We start from the raw sequence: 17,649 nt of genomic DNA, 5'->3' as shown, positions 1-17,649 counted from the left end.
TCGTTCACGAATGAGAGCTCTTGATCTCTGAGACTCATATGAAACTCGCTCATTGTGGATGACAACTCTGAAAAATTCTTCATGAATGAGTGTAAACCGAGAACGATTCGTTCGCCTAGAAGATTCATTCAAAAAAACGATTCTTTCACGAACGATATGCCACTACAACAACGCACGGTCTTCGCCGCTAGTGGAGGCAGCATCGAACTGCGCCACGGCTGAAAAAGCGAGAGAGGTTTACTGCGGGGAGAACTGGAGCACGGCTGCGATCCAGCATTATAAGAGAGCCCGGTCCTGGTGAGAAAATCGTGTTGCCGAGTGAGGCGAGCTCAAGGATTTGCACGAGCTTTTGGCCACAACGTGTGGCTTGGCGAGAAGAGCAGCTGACGCGATGACGCTTGTTGGTGTTCGGCGGATAGATATCTTCGTCGGAAGGAAGATTGGGCCTGTGATAAGATGACGGACAGAGCGAACCGAATGCTGACAAACGGTCTATGCCGAAAAACTGTCCTGCCGAAAAACTGTCGTGGGACAGGAGGTAGGAAGACTGGATATATATACGCTTGCGTGCTATTTAAGATTATTAGCTAAACGAGATGAACCTGTGCCAAATTGGATGATTATCTGATCGTGCTTCTCCCGAACTTTGTTAATAAAACCACATGAAATAAATTGCTGTGCAGCTCCAGAGCTCATTTACAGGAGACACGATCCTCTCCGCATGACAGGTTCAGTGGGGTAAATCCTATTATGCTTAAAGCTCAAACTTCCTCAGGAGTTTCTAAATGTTGCTTTGAACATTCAGAAAATTAGGGATAGCACAGCTAATGTGTTTTCAGATGCATCACTTTATAAACAAAGAGGAACCATTCAGAAAACAAGGACCATATAAAACATTATTTTATTCAATCGTATTTTTAAACATATATTTAATATATTTGAGTAGAGACTTTAACATATTCCTGATATTGCAAATTATAAGCAGTTTTAAGGTTAAAGTGGAAAACAGAACAGTTGCCCCAGTACACTGTGACAAGATAACAGTATAAAGAAAAACAAGTAAAAAGGAAAAATTAAGCATGTACATCACCGTCCCTGTCTTATTGCAAAATCCTGACAGTCCAAACAGAAAATCTTAACGCTTCACCTTCTGTATAAGATATATGAGTATTATGTGTTGCTCACAGACATTTCATTGCAGAACATAAATGATGAATGAATCAATGATAAACATATCATTGGAAAAGTGCATGACAAAAAAAGAAACACAAATTTCACACTTGAGTGATAATTTTCCCTTTTTGAACACTGAACTTTCTCTAAGGTGCCGTTGGTCCATCAGCAGAAATACTCGTTGGGTTGGCCCTCGGTTCTGGCCGTAGCCTCAGAGTCCACACTAGAGCGGGCCGAAAGCAGCCGGTTGGACTCGTCTGGGTTGAGTCTGGTGAGATATTCCCCCTCCAGTCCTTTGGCTTTGGTGCCTGGAGACAGAGTCTCAAACGTCACGTACGAGTCCTGAATGTCTTTGGACTTCCTGCCCATCAGTTTCTGCAGCCTCCTCTTCAGTGCCCCGCAGCAGACGATGAGTGTCAGAGGAACCGCGATCACGCAGGCGACCGTGATCACCACCACGTTAATGAGCTTCTGTGTGCCGCTGGCGCTGGCTGCCTCGTCCGTGGAGAAAATCACACACTGCTCTTTCTTGGGAACGAGGCCCTTCACGCACACACAGGCTATGTACTTGGTTTTGGGGACGAGCCCTTCGATCGTTACCCGATTCTTGCCTGGGCCAACATTAATGCGACGCATGTCCCGCTCCCCGAAGACGGCGTAAAGAACGCTGAAGGACGTGGTGTTGGAGGCGGTGGGTGCGCGCCAGTTCAGCGAGACCGTGTGGTCAGTGTCACCAATCACTTTGACCGAGCGAACCACTCTGCGCTCCGGACCCTGCTGCAGAGATGAAGCATTAGCCTCCAGGTTACTCAAGACATCTTTCTGAAGCTCCACCGCCCCGCTGTCTGTTCCTGTGGACACTGCAGGTGCCGTTGTGACCTTCGCTTTGGAAACATCATCAGAAATGCTGTAGCTTTCGATCCGGATGGATGCTGTGGCTTTGGGTCCATTGAGCGGCTCGATGATGGGCACAGCGGCTGATGTGGCCGGCGGCACGTATCTGGCGATGAGTTTCTCTTGATACGCCGCTCGGCCAAATCCACCATTCTTCTTTCCGTGACTTCTTTTGGCGACCGCTTCATCGATTTGCCACGTATCGGAAATGACAAGTGAGATAATGGCATCGGCACTCCCGACAAAGTTAGTGGCTCTGCAAACATATTTCCCTGAATCCCTGTACGAAACAGCAGGAACGCTGAGAATGGACCAGATGATGCCCTCTTTAGAGATTTCCTGTTGAACTACAAGATCAAACAAAAAACACTCACTTTAATATAAGTTCTGCAGTTGCATCTAAGCGTGCAGAACAGTTATTCATAACAGTAGTTTTTGCATGCTCTCTAAATACCGTTTCAATTTCTTCAGCAGATGTGTTAACTAAACCTGAATGATGTGTTTATCTAACAAAGGCAGTAAACCAAGGGACACATGAGATGAGATGCAAACATCACACGTACCGGTGCCGTTCATGGGCTTGCGGTCGGCACGGGTCCAGGACAACTCCGGGATGGGAACACCGATGGTCCCGCAGCGCAGCAACACATTGTTTCCGATGGAGCTTCGGACCCTCGCGACGGCCGTGTGCACGCGGGGAACCTGACACTTGCGGAGCTCAGCATCAGAGAAGAGGACTCCCGACAGGCTCTCGGGTTCGGCGCAGCGCAGACGTGTATCGATGAACGCCACGGAGGAAGAAGGAAACTTCTGGAACTGCACCAAATCAAAGAGACGACAGTCGCACTGCCAGGGATTGTCGTGGAGACCTGTGCAAATAACTGACACTTTCATCAACGTTTCTTCATTTGTCAATGACTAAGATTTTACAATTGAACTGAAATGGCTTAAGAGCAGAAACTAACTCACCCAGTATCATTTTGGAGTTCTCTGCATCCTGAGGAGGTTTCAGAGAGAACCACGAAGTAAGAACCTCGGCTGGAACGGTGGTCAGACTGTTGCTGGACAGATCCAGGTAGGTCAAGTTTTTGATGTAAATGGTTGCTTCAGCTGGGATGCTGCTGATTTTATTATTGTGCAAATCCAGAAGCCGAAGGTTAGGCATGTCCATCAAACATTCCCAAGGAAACGAAGTGAGAACATTCCCATCCATCCGTAATTCATCCAAGGCGTTAAGTCCTCGGAAACTGTCCACGCTGAGGGAGGAGAGTGAGTTGAAGGATATCCAGAGGTACTCCAGGCTGCTGAGGTAATGGAAGGTTTCGCTGGAGACCAGGCTGATGGAGGTTTTCTCGATGCGGAGTTTGGAGGTGTCCGAGGGAAAGTTGTTTGGGATCACAGTGAGATCGGGGTCGTTACACAGCACACTCCTATAAAAACACATTTAAATTTAAAATCACACAGGCCAAGCACAGCCTCCTTTAGTTGAGATATTTGATTAATGCCAGTCACTGCACTAAAATTACAGTGATCTACATTGCTATAAAATAGTGCTATAACATATTCCTCTTTGACTAGATTTTATTCCTGACTTTACTTTTATTCTGTATTATTATCATTACCTTCACACTGTGCATTTGTGTGTGTGTGTGTGTGTGTGTGTGTGTCGAATACTAGAGGCCTGAAGCACCTCGACTAACGAGCAGAGAAGATTAAAAATCACACACACACGTTAATCCAACAACTAAATAAAGAGCAGAGACAATCTGGCGTCAGTATTCTGCAGACAGTGGTCCATATGAGGCTCTTCTACAGTAAGGCTTCAGATAAGAGTTTGTGTGAAATCTCACCTCGACTTGGATCCGTCGCTCAGTTTGTGGTAGAAGCAGCTGCATTGAGCAGGACACGAGCTGCAAAACAACGGAAGGCAGCACAGCACCAGCGCAAAAGCCCAAAAACCCAAAACACTCATCTTCTATGCTACTGTATCTGTTCTAGCTACTGTCCGGATGGGTTTGAGTCTGTTAATCACGCAGCACACGCAGCATCTCTGTGTCTCTCTCAAACACTTTCTGCTCGCTCTGCTCCAAATCCCCAGATAAAAGGGATAGAGCAGATTAGAGGAAGGACTTGGGGTATTTTCATTTACACGATTATTCCTTCCTGGAAGCCCATAGGCTGTGTTCTTGTCTTTTGTATATATACAGAACAGACATTTCTATTTTGATTGGAGGGTTTATTTTAGACCTGGGATTGGACAACAGTTAGTGAATTCACAGCATCTTATTGGTGAATGGCTTTGTTTTATTTTATTTTCACCAGACATGCCGACTAAATCATGGAGTGGGGAGGAAATATTCTATTTTTTTGTGATGTTGATTTGTGGAGATTATTTAAATAGAAAACTTTATAATAGACATGGAAAACCAAAATACTGTATAGGTTATTTATACATTCAAAAGATTAGTGTTGTTAGTTTGACCTTTGACTCATCAAACTGCACTTGATTCAATAATGAGCACACACAGGAATTATCATGTTTAGCATAAAACTCAGTGTTTATTATGAGGTAAATGGATGATAATATGAAAGATGCATATTTCAGATTTTCTCAGACATAATACTTTTTTTTCAATCAACTTTACTCACAGATCTGTTCGTAGTGGTTACCTTATGTTACAATCTTTCATGTCTTTTTGGTCTATAAAGCCTATATGATTAAAGCAAAGAACATATCAAAAGCGGGATGTATATGCATTTAAAACACTTGGAGGCAGTATAGAGCTAAAGGTTTCATCTCAAACCAAAGTTCCTGTTCCAGTGTATATTTGTTCGAAATAAATCTTGCATAGTACATATAAAAATATTTCTGTATTAAAACACGTATATATTATATTTTTTTTTCCAGTGTCAAGACAAAAGGAAATGAGGATCAGAGTTCATAATATATATCCACACCAATCATTATATTCAGTCTATGAATAAACTAAACGAATTCTCGGGCTCATTTAGAACTGTATATTTTAATTTATTAATTTAATAGGCACTTTTATCAACGCAACTGGGGAAGCAACAACACGAGATTCATCCTGAGGAGAAAAGACCAATGCTGCTGTGAAATGTGTGTTTTTAGAGAGTGTGAGATTACACTGAACACATTTCACTGAAGCTATTTCCCAATGGCATTAACATCTGAAAGCTGGGAATGGAGTGTGATCGTGTCCTGATCTTAATCTGATTCTTAGTTTAGACGGAGATCACATTTCACCAGAGGAGTAAAGTTCGTTGTACGGTGGGGAGCGGACAATAAACATACAATTCATTAAGAGCAATTTTTGAAGGGGACACAAATAATACAGCTAAAATCGGTTAGGATACGTATACGGTGGAAACCCTTACTACAATCAGTGTAACAGAACGAGCCACATTAGACAACTTCAGACATTATCCGTCAGGAAGGTAACATTATTGCTAACATAGCGGACTCACCGGAAATACATTGGCATCATCTGTGTAGAAGAGAAAAGAATCACTTCATCCGATGTTTAAGTGAATTAAATAGCTTTGACAGCCGAGTTCCGCAACTATTGACTTTTTCTCACTCACCCAATAGTGTGTGTGTGTGTGTGTGTGTGTGTGTGTGTGTGTGTGTGTGTGTGTGCAGGTAGGTGATGCAGGGTTGCCAGTTTTTCGCAAAAAAAAAAAAAACTCCCAAAACGAACCCAATCACAGTTCGAGGGCTCCCCGCTAAAGATCGGGTTCCGGTGAGTCTACAACACACGTTTTTTCCGGCGGGGTTCCATCGGTTAAATTTGCAATACAGGAGCTAAATATCAGGTTAGGGGTGCAACAGTGTTAAAGAAACCTAATTCTGCGGGGAGACCGCGTACTTGGCAACACTGATAGATGTAAAAGAGGAAAGCGAGCTTTTCGACCAAAGCACTGCAAAGCAAGGGAGGGGGGGACTCGAAATGTTTCTTAAACTTAAAATGCATTTGTGCCCCGTTAAAAAAAAAAAGTTATTTAAAGTATAAAACATTGTAATTTACAATACACAGCGTGGTTTTTAATCTAATTTTAGGGGGTGGCAACCCTCAGATGTGGGGAGGGTCCTGTCTCCTCCGACCCCCCAGGATTTCCGCCTATGGATTTCACAAACTTGTGTGGTATTAAAACATTCTTGCGGAGATTTGAGAGGCTATAAACCTCACACGCGCTTCCACAGGGACATAAACACACATAAAGCCTCTGTAGCGCAGCGGACCTCGGTGAGAAACATCTGACAATGGCTTCGTACACGTTACCGGAGGGATTCAGTGACTTTGACATGTTCGCCTTCGGCTCCGCGCTGCTGGTGGGCGGTGAGTGATCCTGATCAATCAATCAATCAATCAATCAATCAGAATCAGTCAGTGCATTCATTCATCAGTACTGTACTGTTCCTCATCTATAAATGAATGTATTGACAAACATAACTGCGTGATTCAGTCCAGGGTCGCGTGTCTGCTACAGATCAATATGTCTGGCTATCGATTAATGTGCGCTGATCTTATTGATCTGTAAAACCCTGATCTTCTGCTTGTTGATGGCTGGTTCATCAAACCTGTGCATGAATTTAAACAAATTTCACATAACTTTTTTGAAAAGGAAGCTTGGTAAATAAACAAGCCTAGTTTCTGGATAAGTTAAAATAATAATAATAATAATAATAATAAATAATAATAATAAAAGAAAAAAAAGATAAAACAGATAGTCAGTACCTTGGAACAATGATGGTAAGTGATGGCTTCATATCAGCATTGCACTGATTGGTGCTTCATTGTTAGTGTGGATTGGTAATTCTTCTAAAAGCATGATATGTTATTTAGTTATGATTGCTCTTGTCTCGGTGCACAGTGTTATGAATTCTGTTCAGTCTGAATATCTGAGTATTTTCTTCTAGGTCTTCTTGGTTTCTTTCTTAACTTCATCTCGATCATGGCGTTCCTCAGAATCCGGGAGATGCAGACACCCAATAACTTCTTCATCTTTAACCTGGCTGTGGCCGACCTGAGCCTCAATATTAACGGTTTAGTGGCTGCTTACGCCAGTTACCTGAGGTGAGACAATCTTCACCAATTTAACACTTGCTTCTGACATTTAGAAAATTAAAATTTCAGAAATTGTAATTGTAGAAAAAGGTATGACAAAAATAAATAAAAAATTATTATATTTATGGTGTCTATTTCTGACATTGCTTATTGGTGTTATTGCAGGCAAGGAATTTGAAACAAAAGTTTCCACAGAAATATAACCGCTAGACACAGAAGAACACATGACCTTAATATAAAAAAGAGAAATATCAAATGTATGTATGTGTAAATATTCAACCCCTGTGTGTGTGTCTTTCTCCGAACTCTGGAAGATACTGGCCGTTTGGGTCGGAGGGCTGCCAGATTCATGCTTTTCAGGGAATGGTGTCGATTCTCGCTGCCATCAGTTTTCTGGCTGCCATTGCTTGGGACAGATATCATCAGTACTGTACTAGTGAGTATAAACAGAAAATCCATCTGCCATCCATAAAATGTTACTTTATTATCCTTCATAGTTGACACACAAGACTTTAATAGTACTCTTGTTTCTGTAAGGCTTGCTTTGGGTTTCGTTATCAATTTTAATACAGCCTTTGCTGGGTACATACCAAAGATTTTTTACATCTTATAAGATTTTCAAAATGTGATAGAACACAAACAAGAGGATAAAAAATCCTACATTTAACCGTTTTGCTCCTATAGTGTGTGACAAAGACAGCACACCACACATGAACAGATTTTCAACTAGAGTCTCGACTGTGAACACAGGAAACCTCGCAAAATCTCGCGAGACTTCAGAATAAGCATGGCGGACAAAAAAACAGGAAGAAATTGCATTGATAGTGTTTGGAATGATTTTCACAAAAAAATCACGGTAAAAAAGGGTTTGGGTGAAGTCGTGGAGACGGCGGGAACATGGTCTGTACGAGTTACAGAGTGAGCAATGGTCACAAAATCACACAGCTATGTTTTTTATAATTGTTGTTCCCAGGTCTCTCTTGGGCTCCGTCCAGACGGAGACGCGTTTTGCATAAATTTTGTATCTTATAGGCGTTATGTCCACACGGATCCGGCGATTTGGAAGAGTGAAACCGGGCCCCAGAGTGGAAACATTTGAAAACGCTGCCTTTGTGTTTTCGTGTGGACAGCGAATCCGTATACTTTCTGAAACAATGACGTAATCCTCGACCCTAATCAGACACCGCTACGTCACGTAACAGCAACAAAAACATGAACACACACTGAACGATTGTCTTTTTATTAACTAACATTAACACAGATTAATAAATGTATTGTTCCATGTTCGTTTGTGTACCACGCACAAGGTTTATGTTCATAGTCCATGTCTTCTTCTCTGTTTTTAGTGTATCTCTGTGGCAGAATTACAGCGCCACATGCTGGTCTTTCATGTATACTGCATAGTTTTGTGGTTTTGTGTGGACGCGTATATTTCTTGAGACGAGGAAAAAAAAAAGATCGGATAGGGAAAGCTCTGGCTTCATGTGGATGTAGCCTTGGAGAAGAGATCTTATTCTGCAACTAATTATTAGCTTATTGAAATCAACAAGGTGATCCTCCATCTCTGCTGTGCACATCAATTTCACTTTGTGCTGCATCACGACTGCTTCATGAAGGCGTTTGTCCTCGGGGTTCCTCCACACTTCAGGATTTCTTATCGTAAATATTAAACATGTTGAATATTTAGGATTCGCCATCGGGGCGACTCCGACGTTCTTCCGATCAGGTTCGGACACTCTTAAAACACCCATTATAAAAAATAATCTGTAGAAGCATCAAGATAACCGGGACATAGCCAGGATTGTCGGAAGGGGGGGAAATCAGCCCAAAATCAGCCCGATTATCTTTTGGTGTGTACCCAGCACTTCCTGCTCTGTCTCAGCTGACTGGGGCACACTGAGTTTGTTTTATTTGTTTCCAGAGCAGAAGATGTTCTGGAGCACATCTGTGACCATCAGCACCATCATCTGGATCCTGGCCGTGTTCTGGGCGGCTCTACCGCTGCCGGCCATTGGATGGGGCGTCTTTGACTTTGAGCCGATGAAAACATGCTGTACGCTCGACTACACACAAGGAGACCGGTACATCCATCTCACACACGAGAATCAAAGATACAAACAGACTTTGCTTTAGTTTCTTTGTTTTGTAACTCACACAACTCAAATCAAATCACGACAATGCTACTTTAAAAAACTGCTGCACATTACTAATCAGAAATAACAATAAGAAAGATATTGACAAACAATATTGTCTGTTTGCCCTGCTTGGAAATGACTGTTGATCATTTTGAATATCGGTGCTAATGTGAATTGTATACAAGAGTAATGTGGTGTCTTCTTCTTTGCTGTCTTCTTCAGGAGTTACATCACCTACATGCTGTCCATCACTGTACTGTATTTAGCATTCCCTGTTATGGTTTTGCAGTCCTCCTACAGTTCCATCTATGCATATTTCAAAAAGACGCACCACTTTAAGGTACTCACACACTCCTTAGTCAGCATATGCTCCAATTAGATACACAATGTAACAAATGTTCGTAGATCAGGAGGAAGGAGGTGAGAAGCAGTGAACAGTTATACATAATTTAATAACAAAAACTTAAAATAGCGCGATAGCCCCTCACAGACGACTGTCTCGCACAAACAGAACCAAAACAACATAAATAGTCCAGGCCTGGTCCTCTCTTGTCCTTCACTGACGTCACTCCTCGTTTCATTCTTGCGGAGCTCCTCCGTGGGACTCGAGACGCTCGCTCATCATCATTCGATCCACCAGCTCTCGGCTCCGCCCCCAATGCTCTTGGCTCCACCCACACTGATCTCGGCTCCACCCCACTCCTCATGCACAACAATTCTTCCTTTGTAGGAACTTTTGCTGCCTTGTGATTTCACTTTGCACTTTTCTTAAAGTAAACTTTATTTGTAATAAACTATAAAAAAATTATCATTTTAAATTAATTTGGTATTTGTGTACAATTTATCATTTTAAGAAATTGCTGTTCATTATGATGTTATCATTTTCAGTTATCAGTTTTTATGACCAAAGTATAATCAGTAACCAAAGATGCATTTTGTGCAGCAAATTCAACTAAACCAAATTTAGTTTATGCTTCATGCTCTGTGGGCTGTAATGTTTTACTCCGTACGGATGGATGAGCCACAGGAAACCTTCTGATGCTCGGCACTCTGTGTGCTTTAAGATCCAGGTCTTGCATTAGAAGTAATACAAGAGTCAGATTTCTGGTCTAGTGTAGATAAAAGCATGACTAGAGCAGACAGTGAATGGCGTGTGTATATATGTGTGTGTTGGTGTTTTGTGTCAGAGCTTCTTCCTCTCTGTCCTGCAGTTTAACACTGGTTTACCTCTGAAAGCACTGCTGTTCTGCTGGGGTCCGTATGTTCTGATGTGCACATACGCCTGCTTCGAGAACGTTAACCTCATTTCACCAAAGCTCAGAATGGTAAATAACAATCAAACACTAGTGATCTTCAAAATCTTTCATCAGCTTGATAAATCATTGTGTGTGATTCAGACATCTCAGTGTTGATGACGGTCGTCTGGTCCTCTAGGTCCTCCCAGTGCTGGCCAAGACGTCTCCGATCTTCCACGCCGTCCTGTACGCGTTCGGGAACGAGTTCTACCGTACAGGAGTCTGGCAGTTCCTCACCGGAGAGAAATCTGAAAACAAAAAGAAATAGTGAATGAGCTTCAGCCATGTAATGTTGTATTCAGATGACACTGCAAGAGTTTACATGTGATATGACTGTTATTTTCTGTATATGTCAAAGCAGTGCCTTAAACATTTGTCAAGAGTTTAATTTAATGGTTCACTGAAGACTGACACATGAAGCCTTATTTCAGTTTCCTGGTGTGTGAGATACGACATAAACAGTTAATTCAGGACACAATCATCTCACTATTTCATTGTTCTTGCCTTATACTCGCAGTTGACCAATGCATCAGAATCCAGTATTTTTTATTTTTTATTCATGTGTAAATCAGTGAAGTGAGAGAACTTTTATATATATATATATTATATATATATATATATACTATTTTCCAACTTAAAACACATGAATATAGACCATAATCCTAATTTTACAACAAAAGAAATGTGAATAAAATGAGGGAGTCTGCAAAATAAGAATAAGCAGACTTATTCTAGGCCACTGAAATGGAAAAGGAAAATTAGATGTTAAAAAATGAAATGGATCACCACACTAAACACATAGTGGTAATACAATACAAGTCCACAATGGTATGCACTCTCTTGGGGTACATGAATAGGAAAACTCTTTAACAGGATAATTGACAAATCAATTCCTTCATGACTGATATAAGGCCTCCAGACATTATAAAACTGACCTGACTGACCATTAATAAACACATAAAGTATTCCAGTGAGATTAGTTCCATTAAAATCTTGTGCCATCCAGATATAGTTGGAGTCTTATCACTTATCCATCTCATTAATGTTTTTCCTGGCTGCAAATGTGAGAAGATTGTGAAGTCTTGTGAATTTTTAATTGTATCGCCTTGGCACGGTTACATACTGAAATGGATTTGGCACATTTCCAAATATTACCCCATTCTTTCTCACTTATATAGAAAGTTCCCTCTCCCAAGCAAGTCTATTATTCAAAACTACTTGTCCCTCAAATGTACTCTAAGAACCTTATATAACAAACTTGAAGTAAGAGGATTTTTGTATGAACCATTAATAACAAAAGGGCCTTTCATTGTTAATCCACAGAATAAACTGTGAGGCACAAGACAGTCCTTTCATGAGTTCTTTAGGGGCTCAGAGGGTCGACTGATGAAGGTGGATCAACTCCTACACTAGAATCTGTAGAAGAGTCTGCTGGCATCATGAATTTACTTGCATGGTTCTCTTCACTGGTTTAGATGGTTTCCTTCACAAACAGTCATCTGTCTCAGTAAATGCACTGATTCCTCTGTGTGTGTGTGTGTGTGTGTGTGTGTGTGTGTGTGTGTGTGTGTGTGTGTGTGTGTGTGTTAGGAGTCCGAGTGGCTCATTTATGCAGATACTTTTATTCAAATCCATGTTCACCCTTTGCAGGTTCGGTCTGTTGCTCAAAGAACACTGATGTTCACAGATCTTCTCAGTCAGCTGCTCAGATCTTGAACCGTTGGCTAATCAACTTGCACATTCAGGATTAGAAATTCTCCAGGGTTTTGTAATCTTCAGTAATTCCTCTGCACAAGGAGCTGCTCTTATATCAGTAGATTTGTGTTTCTGACGTATGTTGAAGAGAAAAGAGGATCAGAAGTGCATTACTGCAGCCAGTCACAGAGCGACTCTTGGACCCAGCGACCCGCAGCCGTCGTGAGCATAGACCAAATCTGACATTACTCTGTTCCTCAGAAACACACTAGAGCAGAGCTGATGAGCAAAGTCTGTTCATTCATGCATTCACTATGAGTTTTTCTTTTTTTAACGTGAGTGAATTGTATTCATTGACGTTTTTCAGTTTGCAGTCCTCCACTGTTTCTGGAATCAGGTGAATTAAACATGAGCTAAAACATACAAAAACTGAACATGACAAAATAAATATTGGATCTGTATATTATATAAATATTATTAAAATATTATTAATGCTGTTTAGAAAAGTAGACGAAGCAGATACAGCTAATGTGGGATAAAGTAAAAATTCATGGCAATGATTTGTCAATTATTTCAGATATTTGCTTTTTAAGATCTTCAAAATATACTTGAATGGGTTTCAAAGGGTTTTAACAATTGCAGGTCAACACCTGTACAGACTAATTAACACTTTGAACACTATTTATAGAAAGGTAGAAGACACACAATCTTCACACTTACATATGCTTGCATTTGTGGTTTACAGGGACTCTTCATAGGTGTAATGGTTTTTATTCTGTAGAAACTGTATATTCTATGTCCCTTCACCAACCCTACACCTAACCCTAACCCTCACAGGAAACTTTGTGCATTTTTACTTTCTCAAAAAAACTCATTCTGTATGATTTATAAGCTTGTTTCCAGTTTAGGTCCCCACAGTAACACAAGTCCCCATGAGTCTGTGTCTATTCAGGTTTAAGTCACCACCACGATATAAAAACATGTAAACCCTTTCTCACACACACACACACACACACACACACACACACACACACACACACACACACACTCCTCCACATCACTAGTGGGTCAGTGCAGTTACAGCAGGTTTCTATCTATGGTCTCTAAGGTACTGTTGACCACATAAGCAGGATTAACTTCTTGACTCTTCTCAGAAACAGCCTCCTAAATAGACATTAAGTGCGTAAACACTCCAGAGGAACTTTCACATGCTCTTGAAGCTCTAGAAGATCTTCCCTGAAGTTTCTCAAAGCAAATCTGACAAACATGTCCTGTCTCAAAGCAGACTTACGTCTAAGATTTATTAATGTGACTCTCCTGTATTGCACATAAAATGATCTGGTCAATTTCTTATGATTACATTATGTTCAAATAAGATCTACTATTAGTGGAGGGAAGATACTTTAAAGTTGTGTAAGATGCGAGAATAATGAAAGAATGCAGTTAATGAAACATATGAGCAACATCTGTGCATGTGGTCTCTGTAAAAGAGTCCAATTGGTTTTATTTTGGTAAATGTTACATAATGCATAATACATGCTTTAGCACAACAAAAAGGTTTAAGTTATTGGAAATGAAAGTTTTGGTTTGATCTAAAATAAGAGACTTTATTTGTTTAAATAACAATTCTGGATCTGGTGGCTACAGTGGCCTCAGAATAAGAGAGAAACAGACTAATATTAGAGTAGATGCCATTCTTCTAATGATGTAGCAAGTACATCGGGTGTTATGTGAAGTGTTTCCGGTTCCGGTTTACCTAATTAATGCAGCCTAAAAATCCTTTAATGGATTTGGATTATAGAAAGGGGGATAGTGTGTTATGTCTATGGCAGGTTAAACATTTTAAAATGTATGCATTTAGCAATAGGTGGACAGTGCAGTGATGACAGGACCGGGCTAATATGGTCATACTTCCTGGTTCTAGTAAGAATTCTTGCTGCTGCATTTTGGACTAGCTGTAGTTTGTTTACTAAGCGTGCAGAACAACCACCCAATAAAGCATTACAATAGTCTAACCTTGAAGTCATAAATGCATGGATTAACATTTCTGGATTTGACATTGAGAGCGTAGGCCGTAATTTAGATTTTAATTTTTTAAGATGGAAAAACGTGGCTTTATAGGAAAAATTGCTATCAAATAGCACACCTAGGTTCCTAACTCATGACGAAGAATTGACAGAGCAACCATCAAGTCTTAGACAGTGTTCTAGGTTATTACAAGCTGAGTTTTTAGGTCCTATGATTAACATCTTTTCAGAATTTAGCAGTAAGAAATTACTCGTCATCCATATTTTTATATCGACTATGCATTCCATTAGTTTTTCAAATTGGTGTGTTTCACAGGGCCGCGAAGAAATATAGAGCTGAGTATCATCAGCATAACAGTGAAAGCTAACACCATGTTTCCTGATGATATCTCCCAAGGGTAACATATAAAGCGTGAAGAGTAGCGGCCCTAGTACTGAGCCTTGAGGTACTCCATACTGCACTTGTGATAGATATAATACATCTTCATTCACTGCTACGAACTGATGGCGGTCATATAAGTACGATTTAAACCATGCTAATGCACTTCCACTGATGCCAACAAAGTGTTCAAGTCTATGCAAAAGAATGTTGTGGTCAATTGTGTCAAACGCAGCACTAAGATCCAATAAAACTAATAGAGAGATACACCCACGATCAGATGATAAGAGCAGATCATTTGTAACTCAGTCTCAGTACTATGATACGGTCTAAATCCTGACTGGAAATCCTCACATATACCATTATTCTCTAAGAAATTGAGATCATTTGGGAAAATTGTTTACAAAACAGCGGGCAGCCATATCACCCTGGAGCCCAAGACCGGTTTCCCACTGAAGCTAAGCAGGGCTGAGCCTGGTCAGTACCTGGATGGGAGACCTCCTGGGAAAACTAGGTATCTGCTGGAAGAGGGGCTAGTGAGGCCAGCAGAGGGCGCTCACCCTGTGGTCTGTGTGGGTCCTAGCGCCCCAGTGTAGTGATGGGGACACTATACTGTCAACAAGCACCGTCCTTCGGATGAGATGTTAAACATAGGTCATGACTCTCTGCGGTCAGTAAAAATCCCAGGATGTCTTTTGAAAAGAGTAGAGGGATGACTAAATTTGCCCATTGGCCTCTGACCATCATGGTCTCCTAATAATCCCCATATCTGCTGATTGGCTTCATCACTCCGTCTCCTCTCCACCAGTGAGCTGGTGTGTGGTGTGTGGTGTGTGGCGCACTTTGGCTGCCGTCGCATCATCCAGGTGGATGCTGCACACTGGTGGTGGATGAGGAGATACCCCTGACAATGTAAAGCGCTTTGAGTGCCTAGAAAAGCACTATATAAATGTTATGAATTATTAGTAGTAGTAGTAGTAGTTTGTGCTAGAAGTGATGGTTCTAACATATTTATAATAGTGAGTTTAATTTGCAGCTTTAGCTATGGAGTTTACACAATACTAGATAATGATCTGAGATATCATCACTCTGCTGCAGAATTTCAAAGCCATTAATATCAATTTCATGTGACAGTATTAAATCTAGAGTAAGATTTCGACAGTGAGTAGGTTAGGGTTAGGGTTAGAGACGTGTTGTCTAACCCCAATGTAATTCAGAAAGGTTAGAAATGCTGACGCAATGCATCTTTTTCATTATCAACATGGATATTAAAATAACCAACAAACAAAACTTTATCTGCAGCCAGCACTAACACAGATATAAATAAAATTTGCTGATATAAAATCAGCAAATTCTTTAATAAAGTCTGTATGGTCCCTGGTGGCCTGTATACAGCAGCCAGTACTAACATCACAGGGGATTTATCATTAACACTTATTACTCCAGATAATATTATATGAAGCACCATTATTTCAAACAAATTGTAATTGAAACCAGACTTCTGAGAAATACTGAAAATATTACTATAAATTGTAATATCACCTTCACCTTTAACTTTTGAATGCGGCTTATGTTTAAAACCGTAATCTCGTGGAGTAATCTCATTTAAAATAAAGTCTTGTTGAACCGTTGCATATAGTCATTTATTTTCACATGTACAGAGAATTATCAGATGTGTTTCAAGGTATATGGGGACAAAGATCAGATTATTGAATCATTAACTTTCTGTGAGTCCCTGCTGTAAAAAACATTCTGAGAGAAAATACAGTGTAAACCAATGACATACAAAACAACAACAATCTGCTGCTGTGTGTATCAGTGAGTCACTATACGAGTCATTACACATATAACATATATATTCCATCGTGGTTATACGCCTATACATGCAATGCATATATTTCTGGTTATTCTTCCATTCACTGAAAGTTTTGGAGAATGTTCATTTATTTGTACATTCACATTTCTAGAGATAATTAATATGTATATCACTCTTGTGGCATTTTCCAGCTTCTTTTCATTGTCCAATTTAATTCAGAGTTCATTCTGAGTTTGTTTGTTGAGCCAAACCTGTTTACTTTTATTAATCTCAGATACAACATGTGAACCCCATTAAATATTATTATCCTAAAGAAAAACATTTATAGAAGATATTAATCCAATCTGTTGAGCAATACACATTGAGCTAATCATTTATTGCATATAATATTAATCTGAACAGAAAGACACATGATCCACATTCACCTGAACACACAGCTTTAACAAAGAACTCATAGTGTTAATATTTTTACTGCTCTGTTGAATACATAAAGAGAGTATAATGTATGTCGTAATATATTATGTCTTCATTTGTCTCTGAGATAAACAAAATTTGTGAATCAGACGTCATTCATCTGCGTATTTCATGGCAGAAACCGCCATCTAGCGTCCAAACTGGGCAATGCACCGGAAGTGTTGCTGAACTATTTTATATATTTAGGTAGATCAGCTTCTTTAAACCGCCATCAGGCAACATGCCATAAAAAAGAGAAAGAGCTCATTTAACTCTAAATCAACATTCAAATATCAGTTCTGAACCTTATATCAGAATCAGAATGAGTTTTATTGCCAGGTGTGTTTACACATACGAGGAACTTGTTTCGTGATAGAAGCTTCGCAGGGCAACAGAATGACAGCGACAGAACAAAAAACACATAATAAAAGAATAAAATACAAATAATTAGGTAAGGAATGACAATATACAAATTGACAGTTGTATGGCAGGTATATTACAAAAAGCAGTTATGTATGTGTGTTAGATAAATACTTGTAGATCAGTATGGTAACTCAACACCGTTATGAAGAACTCTCAGTTTCCATTAGTTAGCTATGCCTATCAGTGTGTAGTCCAAATAAAGAGAGTATTATCAGCAGTATCACGAGAAGCTGATCAGCACAAGGGGCGCGAGCAGAATGTCCAGCAGA

General features: G+C 40.3%; 2 protein-coding genes across 3 annotated transcripts; one reads left to right on the top strand and one right to left on the bottom strand.

Moving 5' to 3' along the window:
* Nucleotides 1-882: 882 nt before the first annotated feature.
* lrit1b (leucine-rich repeat, immunoglobulin-like and transmembrane domains 1b) lies at nucleotides 883-5,718 on the bottom strand. 2 transcript variants are annotated; one of them, XM_052612100.1, is made up of 4 exons: nucleotides 5,557-5,718; nucleotides 3,037-3,497; nucleotides 2,631-2,936; nucleotides 883-2,414 (listed from the first exon to the last, which is right to left on the bottom strand). In XM_052612100.1, the coding sequence occupies exons 1-4, from the start codon at nucleotides 5,574-5,576 to the stop codon at nucleotides 1,339-1,341; spliced, it is 1,863 nt and encodes a 620-aa protein (XP_052468060.1). In that variant the 5' UTR covers nucleotides 5,577-5,718; the 3' UTR covers nucleotides 883-1,338. The 2 variants fall into 2 exon arrangements, with proteins under 2 accessions (XP_052468060.1, XP_052468058.1); XM_052612098.1 differs by lacking the exon at nucleotides 5,557-5,718 and adding an exon at nucleotides 3,918-5,530.
* A 183-nt stretch (nucleotides 5,719-5,901) lies between these two features.
* On the top strand, nucleotides 5,902-11,065 carry LOC128025609 (RPE-retinal G protein-coupled receptor). Its single transcript, XM_052612101.1, has 7 exons — nucleotides 5,902-6,428; nucleotides 7,010-7,166; nucleotides 7,472-7,593; nucleotides 9,079-9,238; nucleotides 9,515-9,632; nucleotides 10,504-10,617; nucleotides 10,727-11,065. The coding sequence occupies exons 1-7, from the start codon at nucleotides 6,353-6,355 to the stop codon at nucleotides 10,853-10,855; spliced, it is 876 nt and encodes a 291-aa protein (XP_052468061.1). The 5' UTR covers nucleotides 5,902-6,352; the 3' UTR covers nucleotides 10,856-11,065.
* Nucleotides 11,066-17,649: the final 6,584 nt, after the last annotated feature.

This window comes from Carassius gibelio, chromosome A12 (assembly GCF_023724105.1).
Source record: "Carassius gibelio isolate Cgi1373 ecotype wild population from Czech Republic chromosome A12, carGib1.2-hapl.c, whole genome shotgun sequence".
NCBI lineage: Eukaryota > Metazoa > Chordata > Actinopteri > Cypriniformes > Cyprinidae > Carassius > Carassius gibelio.
Note: the sequence above shows the minus strand (reverse complement) of the source record. Positions and strands in the feature narration are given on the sequence as shown.